The following is a 19,946-nucleotide window of genomic DNA, read 5'->3' on the forward strand; positions in this document are numbered from 1 at the left end:
AAATTTACATGTGTATTAACGATTTTGAAATGTGAGCAATCTGTTGTTTTTCCACCTTAGTTGGAAAATTGAAGCTTTTTGGCTGCAGAACTAGCTACTATTGTGAAACACTGAAACAGGCGTATCAAACTTAAAGCCTACTGATAGCTTTCAGGACCACCGAAGAAATGTACTTCTATCAGAGAGTCATAATAGTTTTGTTTTTTTTTAAGGTATATTTTATAATATTTTTCAGGTCTTGTTTGAATATATGATATTTTTAATTGAGAATTTAATACTTAATATGAATTTTATTGTTTTAAAATTCGACATGATTGACATGTTCAAGATGTTTGACATGCTTGCACTCCACAATCTCTTTATTGAACAATAATAGGCAAGTTAGACCTCATCATTTTTTATGTATAGTTGGGATTATATTATACAGTGTGCATTACTTTGGTTTTTACCATATTGTTGCCACATCAGCTAGTTTTGCAATAAGTAGGCATATGTTAACTCTGTATTTCCTTGTCAGAAGTTTGTTTTGCTGAACTTGATGTTGTTGAAGGCACACGATACCACCAGCTTTCTTAAAGTGCATTAATCAATTTTTATCTCAACAAATTTCTGAATATGGATTTATGAAACTATCTTTAGGAACCGATTTAAAAATATTTGGCTGATATAGGTCAATGCATTTGAGCAAGTGTGGCAAGGCTGTAACTTGCTGTTAACCCAGGATATGCCTCCTGTTTTCACATAGATTTAGGAAAGCTGCCTAGGGGGCCAGTTTGTCAAGTGCAGAGAGTGCCTTTTTTTTTTTTTTTTTTTTTTTTTTTTTTTTTTTTTTTTTTAAATTGTGTTTTGTGCAGTAGGTAGCTCAAGGGAAACTTGGTTTAGACCTGGGCACCTACGTGCTCTGTGAGGCAACTTGAGCTAAGCCAGAGGAAGTATTGATCTCTGAGCCTCTTGCCATTGGCCCTTCCTCGGCTTGTCTGGGCTCCCCTAGGGAATTCTACAAAAAAAAAAAACCTCTTGGTGCTTGAGTGGCTCATGTGCAAACCCTTGAGGTGGCCAGAGCTGGATGTGTGCCAGAGCGGCAGAGGGGCACTTTCAGATCCAGAGGGGGCTGCCTCAGGGGGCTTCATGCAGTCGGGGGGTTGTGTGTGCCTTGGCAAACAAGCAGCTGGGTCCTGACCCCTTGCTAGCTGGGGCAGGGAAGAGCCGAGTGGGCAGGCGTGACCCCAGCTCGCGCTGCCTGGGGTGCGAAGGGGGTGCTTTCTGACTCCGCGCTGCTGGGGCAGCAAGCCAAGGGGCGCTTGTGAATCTGTGAAGTGCCTAGCTGGGAGGGACTCAAAGCAACTCTGCAGGTGAGGCTGTGGTGCATATTTAGCTGCAAAAGATGGAGTTTTTCTGTGATTCATAGCTGTTTCTCAGTTCATATTTAACTCATGCATTCATGCAGCTACTGAATGACCACTTATGTACATCTTTATAATTGTTACAGATGACTGAGGATTTTTAACCTTTCCTAGCATGTATCTTGAATGAAGCAATCTAATTCTTTCTTTGGACTGACTGTTCTTCCAAAAAGCTAACAAGCAGCAGAATAGTAGGCATCCTTCAGTCTGCATAGACTATGGATCGCGCCCTTTAAAGTTTCAATTGAGGACTTCATTTACAGCGTCTGTTGTGACTATAAAGACCCACACGAGAGTGACAGTCCTTGCTGCATCTCTTGCAGATGTAGTGGATGTCTGGCGAGTCCTTATTGTGCTTTCTGTGCCCTCGCTTCTCCTCTGCTAGCTGTCTGATCTTCAACTTGCCCTTCTGAAGGCCCTTGTGTAACCCCTGCCTCCATCTGCTGCGGTCGTCTGCTAGATCTTCCCAGTTGTCCAGCTCGATGTCTGCCTCTCTGAGGTCTCTCTTGCAGACATCTTTGTAACGCAACTAGGGGCGTCCGGGAGGTCTTTTGCCAGAGGCAGGCTCACCATACAGGATGTCTTTTGGAATCCTTCCATCGTTCATCCTGTGGATGTGGCCAAGCCAGCGGAGTCGACACTGCCTGAGGAGGGTGTGCATGGTTGGGATTCCAGCTTGCTCGAGGATGGCAGTGTTGGTCACTCTGTCCCTCCATGATATTCCAAGGATGCGCCTGAGGCAGCGCAAGTGGAAGACGTTCAGCCTCTTTTCCTGGCGGGCATACAGGGTCCAAGTCTCGCTGCCATAAAGGAGGGTGCTGAGGATGCAGGCTCTGTAGACTTGCATTTTGGTGTGAGTGTACAGCTTGTTGTTATTCCACACTCTCTTGCTGAGTCTGGACAGAGTTGTGGCTGCTTTTCCAATCCTCCTATTTAGCTCAGTGTCCAACGACAGGGTGTCAGTGATGGTGGACCCGAGGTAAACGAACTCGTGGACAACCTCTAACGTATAGATGTCAATGCTGATTGATGGGGATTCAGCAACATCCTGACCGAGTACGTTCGTCTTCTTTAGGCTGATGGTAAGCCCAAAGTCCTTGCACACTTTGGAGAACCGATCCAGCAGTTTTTGAAGCTGGTCTTCTGTGAGAGACACTACAGCAGCATCTCTCTGATGAGGACTTCTCGCACCTTAGACTTAGCTTTCAGCCTTGTAAGGTTAAACAAGTTTCCCATCAGATCTTGTGTGCAGCAAGATGCCCTCTGTTGAAGATCCAAAGGCATGCTTCAGGAGGAGTGCAAAGAAGATCCCGAACAATGTCGGAGCAAGCACGCATCCTTGTTTGACGCCGCTCCTGATTCTGAAAGCATCCGATAATGCGCCGTCATATTGGATGGTTCCTCTCATGTTTTCATGGAACGACTGGATCATCTTCAGTAACCGTGGAGGATAGCCTATCTTGTGGAGCAGTTTGAACAGACCATCCCTGTTGACCAAGTCAAAAGCCTTGGTCAGGTCGATGAAGGCTATGTAGAGTGGCTTTCTCTGCTCCCTGCACTTCTCCTGCAGCTGCCTTAGAGAGAAGACCATATCAACGGTAGACCTCTCTGCGTGGAATCCGCACTGCGATTCGGGGTACACCCTCTCAGCAATCTTCTGGAGTCTGCCAAGGATGACGCGAGCGAACAGTTTACCGGTGACGCTTAGGAGGGAGATTCCACGGAAAGAGAGAGGCTAAGGGAGTAAACCCTGACAGAAAATCCGGAGTGTAGTCCGAAGGCGGTTCAGTGTCAACTTCTGGCACTGTCCCGGCAACTCCTGCAGCTGAGCTGGTACCAGACATGGAGGTTATCCTCTCCTTTGGACTATATCAATAAAGCTGAGAGGGGGACACTGGTGTCTGGGCAGCCCAGAGTCTCCATAACAAATGCCCAGGCTCGTGCCCGGAGAGGTATCCGGCATCGCTGAACAGCGTTGCATCAACACGGGAGGCAACAGTTACCGGTTATAAGCTCTTGCTCGATTGGCGTAGAGAACGAGCGCCAGGGGTTGCCTTCGACGGTGGGAGGGATCCTCGCATCTCACTGGACAGTCACCGCCCTCCTCAAGCTGGGCAGCCCCCAGCCAATAGGGTACTGTCCCGCCACAGTTCACCTGCCTCGCTGGGTGCGTGAGGCTTAAGGTTCCTGAACCTGACAAGTGACTGAAATTTGGGCACCAGGCAAACCAATTAGAAAATCAACAAGAAATGAGAAACATCAACAATTCAAGCTTGCTTGCTGGAATGTGCGGACCATGCTGACCGGCTTGACTGAAGATCTTCAGGCCATCAGTGACACCCGAAAGACCGCTGTCATCAATGAGGAACTGAAGAGGCTCCGAGTTGATATCGCTGCACTGCAAGAGACGCGACTTGCATATTCGGGATATCTAAAGGAAAAGGACTACACCTTTTTCTGGCACGGTAAAGCCCAAGAAGAACCCAGAGAGCATGGTGTTGGCTTTGCTGTCAGAAACACCCTTCTACAAATGGTGGATTTAGTGATGGGTGGATCAGAAAGACTTCTTCGGATCATGCTTCAAACTTGCGCCGGTCCTGTCCACCTGATCAGCGCTTATGCCCCAACCCTGTATGCCACACCAGAAGTAAAAGACAAGTTCTACAACATGCTTAGTGCCGCTGTAGCGCAAATACCTGCTCATGAACAACTGTACATCTTGGGTGACTTCAATGCAAGAGTTGGAGCTGATTGGGCCTCATGGCCTTCCTGCTTAGGACACTTCGGTGTGGGGAAAAATGAATGACAATGGACAGCGTCTCCTTGAACTGTGCATGTACCACAATCTGTGCATCACGAACACATTCTTCCAAACAAAGCCACAGCACAGTGTGTCGTGGAGACACCCACGCTCGAAGCACTGGCATCAACTAGATGTGGTCATCACTAGGCGTAATAACCTCAAAAACGTCCTTCTGACACACAGCTATCATAGTGCTGACTGTGATACAGATCACTCGCTAGTTTGCTCCAAGCTCAAGCTGAGACCCAAGAAGCTGTACCGCTCTAAACCTGCTGGAAGGCCCCGCATTGACGCCAGAAAGACTGCAAACTCAGAGAAAGCTGAAAAGTTCAGACACACCCTCCAGGAAAATCTGCATGGCGGCCCTGGGGGCGTCGATGCGACATCCAAATGGCAGCATCTGAGGGGGGGAAGTAGCAGAATACTGTTGGAACAAATAAGTAGGACAGGGTCTTAATTGTAATATACTGCACATGGCTCCCAGAGAATCTGCATGTGAAGATTCCAGATTTGCCAGATCCAACTCTGAGTGGAAGAGCTCTCAGTTGAAGTTGAAAGCATAAAGACACCATAAAACAGTTTGGCACTACCACAAGTATGGATAATTATGATCTACCGGAGGCTCTTACTTTGTCAGCTGAGCACAAGCAACAAAGTGAAATGTAATAGTGTTTCAAGGGAGCGTAACAGAAAGCTAGTATAGTTTTGAAAATAGTAAGGAGTACTAGCACATAGAAGCTTGAGTCAGTGTGCCAGTACAAATTGAACAGGAGCAAAACTTTTGCAAGTTAGAAAGGTGAAAATACTTTTTTCTGTCTTGCAGTGTGTTCCAAAGTACTAAATATAATTTGATATTGATATAACTGAAGTTATTACTTCTTCAGAAAAGGTTACACTGACCTTCATAGCATCACATTTATATGATTGGAGCTGCTATGAATGAGTATCCTCTCCCATGATCTAAAACATATTTATATACTAATGTGACCGTTAATTAGGTTTGCTTTATTACAGAGTGATTGCTAATGCAAGCAACTGAAGGTCAACTAAGATAGTACTTTACATGAAGCATGAATAATAAGATAAATCCACTTATTCATGTCTGAGTATCAGTGATGACACAGCAGGATATTTGGAAGCCCTCCCAATCCTTTGCTAACTTCAAACATTGAGTCTTTGCAGTAATCTACCATACGTCAGCCTATCGTCTCCTAGCATGATGTCCTAAACCTTTCCCTTCACAATAACTTTTCCGGGGTTATCTCCATCTCTGAGCCTAACATGACCAAAGTGTATACATTTGTGTCTGATTTCCAACAGTGTCTGATTCTCTCAAACGATACAACTTAAGCAGTGTAGCAGTCTCCAGATAGTGCAGCCATTAATGGCTACAACTTAGTATTTAGGGATGCAACTCCACGATCAAGGTGTCCTGAGACCTCTGACTTCCTGTAGTTGGCCTTAATGATGTGGGATGGATCACCCAATAGTTGCCGTGTTAATACCCCCATGAAACATCCAGACGTCCCAAAGCTTGGGCTCCAGTGTAGCCTGAAAGTCTGTACAGCAGTAGAACAGCCCTTTAGCCTGAGTTCCATGAAACTGCATCAGCTGGCATGCTCAAGCTGTAGTGATTTTTTTTCTTTGCTATAATATCAAGGTACAAAATATATCCAAACAACAAAATAGATCATGCTGGTCAGGGAGAGGCACTGTGTGTGGTTCGGGGGGAGAGTGGATGGAAGCACAGTCAAACACAGTAAAATATTAAAGGACTCAAACAGTACTATTGGATATCTATAGAGAGAAATTCCATGCTTTGATAAGAATATACCAGCAGAAATATACTGCTGATCACTTGACTGTGAAATGCTCAGGGAAATTAGAAGGGTAATAAAAATAGAAAATTCAATAATGGGGATTTCAGCTATCTGCTTATTGGCAGGATAGATGTTGCCTCTCGAAGGTGATCGGCGATAAGTTTCCAGACACCATAAATGCCTGCTTTCTGAAGTAACGCTGGAACTCAAAAGGGACAAGACAAATCTTGGTTTATTTCTAGGGGGAGCACAAGATGTCCAAGAATGAATGTGGCTATACCATTCACAATCATAACCATAATATAATTTTTACATCTTGGAGGGGCGGGGGCGCAGATGCCAAAAAGAAACCAATCACAGTAACATGTAATGTGAGAAGAGGGAGCTACAAAAAAATAAGGAAGCTGGTTAAATAGAAATTAAAAGGAACTAGCCCAATAATAAAAATGTCTGAAAGCCAGAAACTTTTAATAAACAGCATAACAGAAGCTCAGACTAGAGGTATATGACAAAGTAAAATGAATAGTCAGGATTAAAAGTGTCACCAGGGCAAAACAGCAGAGTAAAACTCAGTGACCAAAAGACATCTTTTGAAAATTTGCAGTGAAATCTCATGGAGGAAAAATAGATAAGAGCATAAACTGTGGCAAGTCAAATGTAAAAGTAGAAGTGAGTAGACCAAAAAGGGATCTGAAGAGTAACTACCCAAAGACTTAAAAACTAGCAGAAAAAAAATCTAAGTACCTGAGAATCTGGAAGCCTACAGAAATATAAGGCCACTGAATGACTGCAGTGCTGAAGGAGTGCTCAGCGAAGATGAGGTTACTGGGGAGAAGCTAAATTAATTCTTTGCATTGGTCTTCACTGCAGAGGACTTTAGAGAGATTTCTACACCAAAACATTCTTTTTAGGTGACACCTCAAAATATGGTTCCATATTCTGGAGCTAGTGCACAGAAGATTTTGGAACAAACGAATAGAATAAATAGTAATAAGTCACCAGGACCAGATGGTATTCACCTAAAACTTCTGAAGTCATTCAGATAACAAATAGCTGAGTTGGTAGTTTCATACTATGACTTAAGTCTGTGTACCATGTGATGGGAGGAAACTTATTTGCTGTTAATTTGTATAAAAACTAGTCCAGAGGCAATCCTGACAATTAAAAGTGTTAAGTCTAAATTCAGTATCAGGCAAATTGGAACCAACACAGTGGTCAAACACACAGGCTGTGGCCACACTAGCTCCTCCTTTCGGAGGGGCCATGGTAATGTGGCACTTCAGAATATGCTAATGAGGTGCTGCAGTGAATATGCAATGCCTCATTCACATAATATTGACCAAGTGCGTTTTGAAACACAAGTTGCCTAAGTAGTTGGGGGGGCAGGGCGGGGCTTTTGAAATGGCCTTCTGATTTTGAAAGCCCCTTCTTCCCATTTGATTTTGGGAAGAAGGGGATTTCGAGATCTGGGGGAGGTGTTGCCAAAGGCCACCAATTACATGGGTGGTCTGGCATTTGAGGCGCAGCTGCCATTACACTAATGCCACAGTCACAGATGAAAATGTGATGTGCTTGGAAAGAAGCAGCGTGGCTTTTGTAAAGGCAAATTGTGCCTCACCAACATATTAAAGTTCTTGGAGGGGTTCATCAAATATGTGGACAGTTGATCCAGTGTATATAGCAATGATTCTCAAACTTTTATGTTAGTAATCCTGTTTGCACAGCAAGCTCCTGAGTGCAACTCCCCCTTCATAAATTAGAAACACTTTTTCTATTGAGCACTTCTTATAAATGCTGGAGAAGAAGTGGAATTTGTTACAGGCTGACAGCTGAGGACACTCTAAGGGATCCCAGTCCCCAGTTTGATAACCCCTGTTATATAGTGCACTTGAACTTTGACAAAACATTTCAACAAGTACTCTAGAGTTACTAGTGAAGGAGTCAGAGGGAGGGTCATCTCATGGGTCAGGAAATGGCTAACAGACGGGAAGGAGAAGGTAGGAATACAGTTTTCAGAATGGAGAGAGGTAAAGAGATTTTTATATTGGAACTTATACTATTCAGTATATTTATTTATGATCTGGAAAGAGGTGTATATAAATAGCACAGTTGAGATATGATACAAAATCTGACAAAGCAAGGTCTTTGCCCATGAAAGCTTATGCTCCAAAATATCTATTAGTTTATAAGGTGCCACAGGACTTCTTGTTGTTCTTGAAGATACAGACTAGCACTGCTACCCCTTGGATACAAAACCATTCGAGACAGTTAAGTTTAAACTTTACCGCATAGAGTTACAGAGGTGTCCGATCAACAAAATTGTACATGAAATTCAATACTAGCAATTGCTAAATAATGCAAATTGGAAAACTTAAATCCAAAAATATATACATAAAATGATGTGGTCTAAATTAGCTGTTAACCCTCCAAAGAAACCTTGTCATCATCAGGCATCGTTCTCTGAATGTACCTGCTTAATCTGCAGCATTGGTGAAGAAGGCAAAGAGAATGTTAGTAACTGTCAAGAAAGGGAGAGGTAACAGAAAATATCATAATATGTATGTCCATGGTATGCCCACACCTGGAATGCTGCATGAAGTTTTGGTCACCCCATTTCAGAAAAGATGTATTAGAAATGGCCAAGGTGTAGGGAAGGGCAACAAATCATAAGCTTCCATACAAGGAAAAACTAAAAAGACTGGGACTGTTCAGCTTGGAAAAATGACAGCTAAAGCAGGGTATGATAGACACTGTGAATGATGTGGAGAAAGGGAATATGGAAGTGTGTGTATCTTCATGTGTAACACATGAAGTAGGGGTTTAATGGGATTGCTAGACAGCAAGTTTAAAACAGAAAAGGAAGTGCTGATTCACATGATGCAGAGTCAGTCTTTGGAACTTGTTGCTTGGGGTTGTGAAGGCCAAAGCTATGAATTCAGTTAGTTAACCTCATAAGAAATAGCTCCATTCAGTGACTTACTCAGGGCAATCAGGAATGCATCTCTGTGCTCTTGCAGTCAGAAGTCTGAGAACACTTATAATTTGGCATCTGAGGATAGGAGATGGATAATTTCCTTGTTCATTCCCTCTGAAGCATCTGGCATTGGTCACCGTCAGAAGACTAGACACTGGGCTAAATGGAACATTGTTCTGACCAAGTATAGGTATTCTATGTTCTGCAAGTCAGCTTGGGGCATTCGCAAGGTAGACCTGTTCGCTAAAGTGGGTGAGAGGTAATGTCTGTTCGGCTCTGAGGGCCTCAGTCTGGCCTCCGTGACCAACATCTTCCACTCGAGCTGGCAGTTGACTCTCCTCTGTGCTTTTACTCCTATTGTGACTCATGCTCATTGCTCACTCATAGCTGAGTGACTCTTGGTTATACTGCACTGTCAGTTCAGCCTCCTATATACCATTCTGACTTGCTCAGACGGAACAATGATTGCATGTTGCATCTCTTGCTCAGGTCCTTGCGTTATACTGCACTGTCAGTTCAGCCTCCTATATACCATCCTGACCTGCTCAGACAGAACAATGATTACATGTTGCATCTCTTGCTCGGGTCCTTGCATTTTGCTGTTTGGCTGCTGTGTGCTTGTGTGGCGAGAGAGAGCATTGCTCAGTGGCTATTCAACAGATCTTACTCAGTTTGTAGGTAACCTTCTACCAGAAAGGACTACTGAGTAAAATGGAAATTTTGTCAGGGGGACTTCAGCCAACTGGGACTCGTATCCACATGATCTGGAAGTACTTGTTGCTTATCTAGCCATCAGACTTAGGCTTAGCTCATTGAGGGTCTATGTAGTGGCTCTCTGTCTTGAGGTTGTGTAGCTAGTGAGAGTAAATAACTAGCATTGAATGTTGATCTCCTACATTTAAATAAAATTGAAAGGAAAACAATTGTAAACATTAATATATGGTTCCTTAATTAATACTGTAAAGTAGTGCTTTCATGGAATCTTTGTGTTGTGGTTTCAAGCCTGGCCTAATAAAGGATAAGAGCTACTTTTGGATTTGGTAACAGAGAGAAAGCCATGCTAGTCTATATACTATCAAAACAGAAAAACAGTAAAGAAGCACTTTAAAGACTAATGAAATAATTTTATTAGGTGAGCTTTTGAGGGACAGACCCACTTCTTCAGACCATAGCCATACCAGAAAAGACTCAATATTTAAGGCATAGAGAACCAAAAATAGTAATCAAGGTTGACAAATCAGAAAAAAAAAATTATCAAAGTGAGCAAATTGGACAGTAGAGGGGCGGGCAGGGGGAAGTCAAGAGTTAAATTAAGCCAAGTATGCAAAAGAGCCCCTATAATGACCCAGAAAATTCGCATCCCGATTCAAACTACGTGTTAATGTGTCAAATTTGAATATAAGAGAGTTCAGCAGGCTCTCTTTCCAAAGTAGTGTGAAAATTCCTCTTCAGTAAGATGCAGACTCTTAAGTCATTAACAGAATGGCCCACTCCATTAAAATGTCGGCTGACTGGTTTGTGGATCCAGGAGTGTTTTTGTCTGTTTTGTGCCCATTAACTCTTTGTCGAAGAGAGTTTGAAGTCTGTCCAGTCGACAAACATCTGGGCATTGTTGGCACATGATGGCATATATGATGTTAGTTGAGGAACATGAGTCACAGAATCACAGGCACAAACCTGGTTAGGTCCAGTGATGGTATCCCCAGACTAGATATGTGGACAAAGCTGGTAGCGGGCTTTGTTTCAAGGAAAAGTCCTAGGATTTGGATTTAGGTTCCTATAACCATTTTGGATTTAGTTTCAATAAAAAAGAAAAATGCTAGCATGTAGTCAAAAGTAGAATCTTGTGCTGTCTGCACATCTCAAATATTTGTGATAAGGCATTTTTTTCACCCATTCATGTTTCAAATCACCTTGGTGGTTCCAAATATACATGCGTATTTAGACATTTTCTCTGGAATCCATACGAACAGGACTAATGTCGGTACAGTACTAGAATAAGGAATTTAGGTTTTTTTTTCTTGAAATGATTTTAATGAGAAATTAAAATACTATGTCAGTTTGACAGTAAAAGCTTCTGTTACCCACGAATACATAGTCTAAGCCATTTTGTTTGAGACATAAGCAGTCTTCAGTCATACAGAAAATTGTGGATTTAACTTGAATGATAAGACTCTTCATTAACTAATTTTTCTGTCTCAAGAAGGTCCTTGAATGGTTTCTTTTAAGTAACTGAATTATATATTTTGGTTTCGTAAAACACATTTTGCCTGTTCATAAGTGGTTCTTGACAGGATAAGCCAAATAAGCCTCACCTATCTTTAAATGAAACACTTTTGCCTATCAATACATTTCTTTTTAGCAATCTAAGATGCACTAACAGGATTCCCTTGGGATTTGAACAATTAAGTGTTTTTGTTTGCCTTTCTTCTACAGAGAGCTTCCCTAACAGTCTCATCTATTCTCTGAGTAATCTGTTTAAAAACTTCTGACAGAAGAGGTTACGGAAAAGATGTAGCAGTGGCTACTTCATGCCTGTTCTCTCCTACAGACAACCTCCCAACCTCATGAGGATCCTCACTAACAGCTACAGTCTCTACCTCAGGAATACCAGTCCTGGAACCTTTTCCCTGCAACAAAGCCCACTGCCAGCTTTGTCCACATATATTCTCTGGAAATACCATCACTGGACCTAACCAGGTTACTCACAGAATCATGGGCACTTTCTCATGCTCCTCTACTAACATCATATATGCCATCATGTGCCAACAATGCCCAGATGCTTTGTGTATTGGACAGACTTCTAAGTCCCTTAGACAAAGGGTCAATGGGCACAAAACAGACATCAAAACACTCCAGATCCACAAAGCAGTTAGTCAACATTTTAATGGAATGGGACATTCTCTGAATGACCTAAAGGTATGTGTGTTACAGAAAAGACATTATCGCACTGTTTTGGAAAGAGAAACATCTGAGCTGGCTTTTATATTCAACTTTGGCACATTAACACATGGTTTAAATCGTGATGAGAACTTTGAGTCACTATAGGGGCTTGTCTGCATACTTGGCTCAGTCTAATTTTTGACCTTTCCCCCACCTCTCCACTCTCTGATTTGCTCACCTTGATTATCTTTTTCTGATTTGTCCTCCTTGCTTACCATTTTTGGTTCTCTGTGCCTTAAATATTAAGTCTGTCCTGGTCTGGCTATGGTCTGAAGAAGTGGGTCTGTCCCACAAAAGCTCTCCTAATAAACCATTTTGCTAGTCTTGTAGCAGTCAAGTGCTACTTGACTGCTTTTTGTTTTGATAGTGTATAGACTAGCACGGCTTCCTCCTTGTTGGTTACTTCAGTTACTGTTGCTTTAATCTTTTTTCTTTAATAAAATAGTCATAGTTTATCAAGTTGATTGTCAGCTTATTTACAACTATGATGTCCCCTAAAATATGACCAAACACCCCATGTTACCAAAAATAGTGGGAGTCAAATATATGAATTGCTACTGAGGATGTTCATTAAAACTTTGCCTACCATTTGCTTCATTGTACTATAAAGTTGAGGGATAAAATCCATCCCTTTAACTGCTGCCACAATTTGAGGGTAAATATGTTTTGACCCTTTTTGTGGTCTGGAGGAAAGCTTTCTCATGTGTCTAGGTCCAGAGGAAGGGTTCAGATTTGCAGTCCCATTGTGCTTCACTATGTAATTGACAGCCGGTCTACATTCCAGTCCCTTGCCTCTGCATGAATTAATTGTGCCAGTTTTTCAAAAGAACACACACGTGTCATGATCATGAGGGTTAGCCAGCAGCCTGGGAGTAAAAGGGTTAACCTCCTTAGCCAGGTGGGGTTGGCCTATAGGAATGTAGGTAAGAATTGAATTTTTTGGCTCCACCCTTTTTCTGTCCTCTGTTCCTTCTTGTTTTTTCCAGCCATGAGGGGGGGAGACAGAATATCTCCCTCCAATCTTCTGTAAGTAGGGTAAAGTTTAGATAAGTCCTTTAGGCTTTATTGTTTTATGGTTTGGGAAGTGGGATCTGATGTCTGTGCACTTCTTGGAAATGTTCTTTTACTCTCCTTGTAACCAAGTTCTAGGCCCATGGTAGAGACGCCCCATGTGTTTTACTTTGTGACTCTTCCATCTAGTCATGAGGCTTGCAATATGAATATTGTTGTAGTAATAAAAGTTCTCTCTTTATTAACCTGGTATTGGTTAATGTTTGTGTCCTGGTTTTTCACTTTTGGGGCTGAGATTTCCCAAGTAGTCTCTCCCTGGTTTCCTTATTACTACTTGGGTGGTGGCAGTGAATTTTATCCCCAAAATCTAAGGTTTTTAGGATTTCGGGGTGGGAAGTTTATACCAAAACCTGGTAGATAAGGTTTTGGAGGTACTTTTGCTGGCCCCCACTTCTGCATTTGTCTTGCTAGAGTGGGGAAGGAGCCATGACAACACACTTGAACACAGAGGAAACTTGTAAACATTTAAAGAATCTACAAATACATCTAAGATTACTGGAGGCTCATTTGGAGTTCCTAACAGGCTTCAGTCTTTCATATCTTTAATCCTCAAAGGCTGGATCTCTGTCTCAGCAACCTTATTGCTTTGTTTGTTTGTTTTATTGCAGTGACTTATTTGACTTGGTTTTGTACACTGAGTGGAGCATAGGTCATATCCAAGTCTCCTCCACTTCTCTCTTAGGACAAAACTTCTAGCTGACTTCAGATGTACCCCAGCTGTTGTCCTTCACACTCGAGAGCTTCCTCCACATTGTCCGAGGTCATCCTCTTCAGTGTTTTTCCTTGCGGGTTCCCTTTGAGAGCTTGACAGACTGTTGGATGTTGGTTTTCTGAGAGTGTGGCCTAGCCATCCGCACTTTCTTCTCTTGATTTGACCGTCAAGTGGTTCTTGTCATGCTCTTTTCCAAAGCTCGTCATTTGTGATAGTCTTGCCATTTGATGTGAAGGATGTACCTCAGGCATCTGTTTATGAACATCTGTAGTTTTTGATTTGAAGGTATTTTAGTACACCAAGTCTCCCATCTATAGAAGAGCACACTCTTCATATTTGTGTTGAAGATCTTCAGTTTTGTCTTTGCATGTATTATTTGTGAACTCCATATGGGACAAAGAACCTTGAATACAGCTTTTGTATTCCCTGTCCTGCCATTGATACCCTTCTCTGTAGTTTCTGCCCATGATACTCTCCAAGTAGGTGATACTATTTATTGCTCCAAATCTTCCAGGTCATCCCCTCCCAGTATGATGGTGCTGTTTTTGGACTGGCTGATCCTCATTGTCTTGGTCTTTCCCTGGTTAATGCTCAGTCCAGTCATTGATGCAGTCTTGTCTAGTATTACAACCTTTTCTTCCATGCTTTCATTTTGGTGTGAAAGAAGGGTGACATTAGCAAAATCAGCAGTTAGAAAAGTGTCTGCTGGATACCTCATTGTTGGGCATCTTTTCTGCTCATAATCCAGTCCATTGTAATCAAGAACTGGAAAGGTGACAGTAGGCACCCTTGTCACACTCCTGAGAATGTGCTGAAGGATTCTGTCAAGACACCATTGTGAATAACTTGGCATGTCGAGGGTTTGTACGTTGAATGAATCAGGTTGTTAATTTTGGATGAGATGTCATGATGTTGCAGCATTTTCCCCAAGATGTGTCTCAATGCTTTTCAAGGCTTTTTTTGAAGACTGTGAAGGTTTCGTACACGGGGCATTTGCACTCAAGCAACTGTTTTATGATCACTATTAGCTGATGTTCGATCAGTACAAGATCTCTTGCTTTAGAAGCCAGCCTGTTCTTCCCTGAGCTGAGCTGTCTATTTCTGTTTTCATTCTCTCCAGGAGAATCTTATTCAACACTTTTTCTGGAATAGACAGGATTGTTATGCCCCTCCAGTTCTTGCATTCCTTCAAGTTGTCTTGCTTTGAAAGCTTGATAGAGTAGCCATGTGTGAAGTCTTGGGGGATCTCCTCCGTATCCTACATTTCCCCAAATAGATTGTATATCATGCTGACTGAGGTCTTGCAACCTGGCTTGGTTGCTTCTGTGGGGATGTTGTCTGGACCAGGTGCTTTTCAGTGGTTTTTCTGATTTCTTGTTTTGCAGGTGTTGTGATGTTAATTTGCAGAGGTATATTTGCAGGTGGTAACTCCAGAGGTTCCATGTGGGGAGGGTGGTTCAGTAATTCTTCAAATTGTTCCTTCCATCCACCTTATGATCCATGCTTTGTGGTGAGGTGGCTTGTGCATCTCAAGGATGCAGAGAGCTATGCCAGTGGGAGCTACAACTACAGTTCCTGGAAGGGTCACTCAAACTGGACATGGCAAAGGGTAGAGACCAGTTAAATTTGGATGACCTCTCCCCTGTGGTAAAAAGGGTTCATGTAAGGTTAACAAATCCTATCCATTTAAAAAAAACCACACAGCTCTTGTTACAGAAACATCTACAAAGAACCCTACAATTATACAAGTCTTGGAGGAGTTGGCAATCTGCTCTGAGTATGAAGTGTAGGGAAAGCCAAAAGGAAGCTGCCCCACAGATGACCCTTCTTTCACCCAGAACATCTACTCAGTTTGGTATGTGGAACGTCTGGACCATGTATCAAGTGGGGAAGGCCACACAGATTGTATTGGAGATGAAACAGTACAAGCTTGCAGTTTTGGGCTTGTGTGAGACAAGATGGACACAATCTGGGCATTTATTCCTGGCAACAGGTGAAACCCTCATCTACTGAGGACATGAAGAGGGTGAACCTCACATAGAAGGCATGGGCTTGTTGCTCTCAAGAGAGGCATCTAGCACTTTACTGGAGTGGACAGCAGTATCAAAACGCATCATCACACCCAGATTCTACACCAAAGTGAGGAAGATACTAATCGTGCAGTGTTATGCACCAACCATCTCTATTCTGGAGATAACATCACTGGGCCTAACCACATTACTTTCAGAGTCATGGGCACATTCTCCTGTTTCTCAACTAACATCGTGTATATGCCATCTCATGAGCCAACAGTGCCCACACACCATGTATATAGGACAGACTGCAAACATTCTCTGATCTAGTTTTGTGGGAGTAAGGGAATGTCAAAGTGGGGAGCTTATTTCCGAGCTGCCCCCATCTACACTGTCAATCTGCAATTCAAAGTTTGCACTTTGAAATTCACATGGTTGCCATTGTGCTAATGAGGCACTGAATATGCATGTTAGAGCCTCATTAGCCTGGTTTGAATTGCCTCATTACCTGAGGTGGCATATGTAGAAGCAGCCAGTGACTTCTTTCCCTTAGGAGATTGATGGGAGAGCTGATTTCACTAACAGTTACCTCCCTTACATCCACCTACCTGGTAACATTGGAGAATGCCAGAATGACTGCTACCAACAGAGAATGGCAATAGTGCACAGCATTAAGAGGCAAAAGAGCAGAAACCAGTGTTAGATTTTGTATGCTAAGGCCAGCCTTTGTGTGGGACTTGGGAGTTTGTCATTGCATTCTGGTCAAGATTTAAGATGATGGGCTACAGGGTAGAAAATACAATTTTTTTTTAAACAAAAGATTTCTGTAAATCATGCTTCATATTCTGTGAGGTCTTTATATTCTACCCACTTTGTAAACTGAATGCTAATGAGGATATCAGAATGGAGATTTTACATTTATTTCTATATACATTTTCCTAAATTTTCTTAGCCAACAAGCACATATGTGCTGGGAAAACAAGTTCAGCACTTGGTTTACATGCAGGCAGTGAAAACGGCAACAACTCTCAGGATGCACTGGGCGGATGTAAACTACTCTACAATATAAGAACCTCTGTAAATCTGGGAAGCATGAGTGTTCTGATATCAGACGTTTGTTCAGAGAATGTGGCCTGACGCCACTGAGACTGTTGTTCCTGAATTGGTTAGGGATGATCTCAACTGTTAATGGTTAGACAGTGGTTTGGGAAGCAAGCTTTTGGTCCTGGTTATGGGAATCTGGTCTGTGTAAGAAAATCACAAACTTGATTAAGGTGTCAAATGTCTGAAATTCTTACTAATACTGAAGAAATTTTGTCTGAAGTGACACATTTTTATGCCACTAAAATGAAATGGATTCAAATTTACCTTTTTTTTTAAATTTATTTTTATTTCTGGGAATGGTACTGCTTTGTCAGCTGTGTTGAACATAAGGCTTATTGTTGTAAGTTGGCATAGAAAAATTTTAAATGAAAATTGAAAACATAATTAATTTTAACTTCATACTTTTAACTATGAGAATTCAGAGGACTGTAAGAAGATTGGCTGGATTAGCAATATTTTAAGTAGGTACACAGCATCTGATTCAATTTAGTTTTCAAAGGTGAAGTACTTTTATGAGACCAGGAGTATCTGTACTGGCGAAAATAATTAAAACTGAAATAAATGCAGTCATCATTTTATGTTTGCTCATTCACAGGAAGACATGAACTTAAATGAAGAACGTAAAGCTCCTTTACGAAATAAGGACTTCACCACAAAACATGAGATGGTTGTCCAATACATTTCTGCAACTGCTAAATCTGTAAGTAGTTGATTATTTTTATCCCCAAGATAGACCAGAACAATAAGCTTGGCTTTATGTGCTTCATGCTTTTTTCGATTAAATAATCTTTTTCATCAGTTATCTTTTCAGAATGCTTAGAAATCCATTGTGCATAATAAACTGCGAAGTGTGATCAACTGTCGACAGATTGTTTACTGAGATATATATATATATATATATATATATATATATATATATAAAAAAAACTTTAATTATACTGAAACGTGTACTTCACTGAAAGCCAGACAGACTTCAAAATCTACTGCTTCTAGGGTAATCAGTGCAACTTGATGAAAACATGGAATTGTCAAATTATTAAGTAATACAGTAAACTCTTATTTCACTGATATTTGAATAACTGGCATAACTCAGAGCCGGGTACTCTGATCAGGGGATGCCAGGTGTGAGCATGGAGAGATCAGAGGAGCCTGAAGACTGCACTCGGACTCCTCGCAGAGGGACACAGAGCAGAGCCCAGGCATTTGTTGCGTGGGATGGGCTCAGGGAACAGGGCACTGGCCATGTGTGCTGGCGGGTGGGGGGTCACAGCGGGACCAGAAGCATGGATGCTGTGGATCATGGTGGTATGCTCCTTGATGCTAGCATTTGAGACCGTCTGGAAAAAGGACCAGGACATGAAGGTCAGGGGGCAGGGTCCCAGGCACATATATGTAAGGGGGAATGCAGTTGCTGTGTGGGTGACAACGGGGCAGTGAATGCAGGGGCTAATTCACCTGCTTGTGTCTGGAGGGCCCTGCAGTAGTGCAGTCTCCTCATTGCGGAGAGAGCTGGGACAGCCCCTGGGGGAGTGGATAAGCGGTGCCTGCAGGAAGGAATGGGTTGCCCCTGCTATACCCAGACCCTCCGCTGTGGTCCAGCATGTCTGAGGAGCCCTCACGGCAGGCCCCAGAGCACAGGGGTGTGCGGTTCCTCGAGGGCGCTGCACATGTTTGCTCTCCTGGCCACCTCTCGAATGGGACTCATCCTTCCTCCCCAGCCACCCTGGAGGCTGACTGAGACAAACTCCCTCTGTGTCCCTGCATCCCTCCGTGTGGCACGTGAGTGCAGCCATCAGGCTCCTCTATTCTCTGCACAGTGTGAGTCCTCTCGATTATCCAGTATATTTGATTATCTGGCAACCTCTCAGTCCTGAGGATGCTGGATATCAGAGTTTGCTGTAGGATCGAAGTTAGGTAAAGCATCAACTTGTTAATTTAGTTAAGTGTTATAGCTGGCTTGGTGGGAGCACTAGGTATTCTGGCTCTAGTGAGAAACATTCTGTTCCAAGTTAAAATAGCACTATATCTGGGAAGAATTATACGTGGCTCTCAGTCTTCAATGTTGAATTTTCATGCTCCTTTCCATGCTCATAAATGCCTAGTATTAGTGGATCCATAGATCACCACTTTGCAGTGCCTTAAACATGGTCAATTAGAAATATGTGGATGTATGCAAAAAGGCCACAGTATGGTCCATCTTTAGTTTAGCAATGTCCAAATAAGGTTGGTCAAAGAGAGAGACCATCTGTTCTTGGACATCTATTTGAATAGGAGGTCCAGTACAGTCTCAAATGGGTGAAATCTCATATTTCTCAATTGTAGGAAAATTACTGCTCGGTAAGACTGTCTCAGTAGACCATAATACCTTTTATGTGTTAAAAAAAATGAAAACTGATAAGTGCTTTCTTTTTGATGTGAAAAGATGTTACAAGAGTTGAATCTTATATGAAACTTCTATAGTAATTCCACTGTAAATTACAAATGTTTTGCCTGGATTTCTTTCCTATATTTGCTGTACATTGTATTTCTAAGCAAGCTGTTTTCTGAATGTCAAACAACTTTAAGCAACACATTGTAGCAGAGCCAGAGCAAAGGAACAGTATGTTTTTTAAATTTGCTTTTGGTATCCAAGAGCAGAAATATGTTTAAGTGATAAGTGAAATTTGCCATTAGCATAGTTTAAATAGAATTGGGGGATATTCTGACATATATTTTCCCATATTTTGTCCTCAAGTTATTTGTAGTAAAATGCTTTGGGAAACCCTAGTTGTATATTCAGTGTAATGCCTAAAGGCAGAAATGTTAGTAATTCTATATAAGCTATGTCTGAGTGCAAAATACAGATAACTAATTGTGAATAATTGTATTTTTTATTAAAATGAATTGGTAAGTAAGCTTTTTAGTTTATGGAGTCTGCTTATAAAGTGTGGAGACTCAGTCTGCAGATTATTCTGAAGAGATTTTCATCAGTACACTGTTACTATATACAGTTTTGATTTAAGATGATTTCTTAGCAACACTAGACCCACACATAAAGCTAAATGATTTTTTTCTTGGAAAAAAACGTACATGATTATCCTTTTCACTTTGAGGAGAGCTGACCC

At 42.0% G+C, this 19,946-nt stretch overlaps 1 protein-coding gene across 4 annotated transcripts in view; it reads left to right on the forward strand.

Moving 5' to 3' along the window:
• Positions 1 to 19,946, forward strand: part of DIAPH2 (diaphanous related formin 2) — an 829,633-nt gene that overhangs the window by 43,941 nt on the left and 765,746 nt on the right. For all 4 annotated transcript variants that reach the window (XM_075008062.1, XM_075008063.1, XM_075008060.1 and 1 more), the window contains one exon: positions 17,438 to 17,542. In XM_075008062.1, coding sequence (XP_074864163.1) covers positions 17,438 to 17,542 — 105 coding nt within the window. The remainder of the gene's footprint in view (positions 1 to 17,437; positions 17,543 to 19,946) is intronic.

Source organism: Carettochelys insculpta, chromosome 13, assembly GCF_033958435.1.
Source record: "Carettochelys insculpta isolate YL-2023 chromosome 13, ASM3395843v1, whole genome shotgun sequence".
Lineage (NCBI taxonomy): Eukaryota > Metazoa > Chordata > Testudines > Carettochelyidae > Carettochelys > Carettochelys insculpta.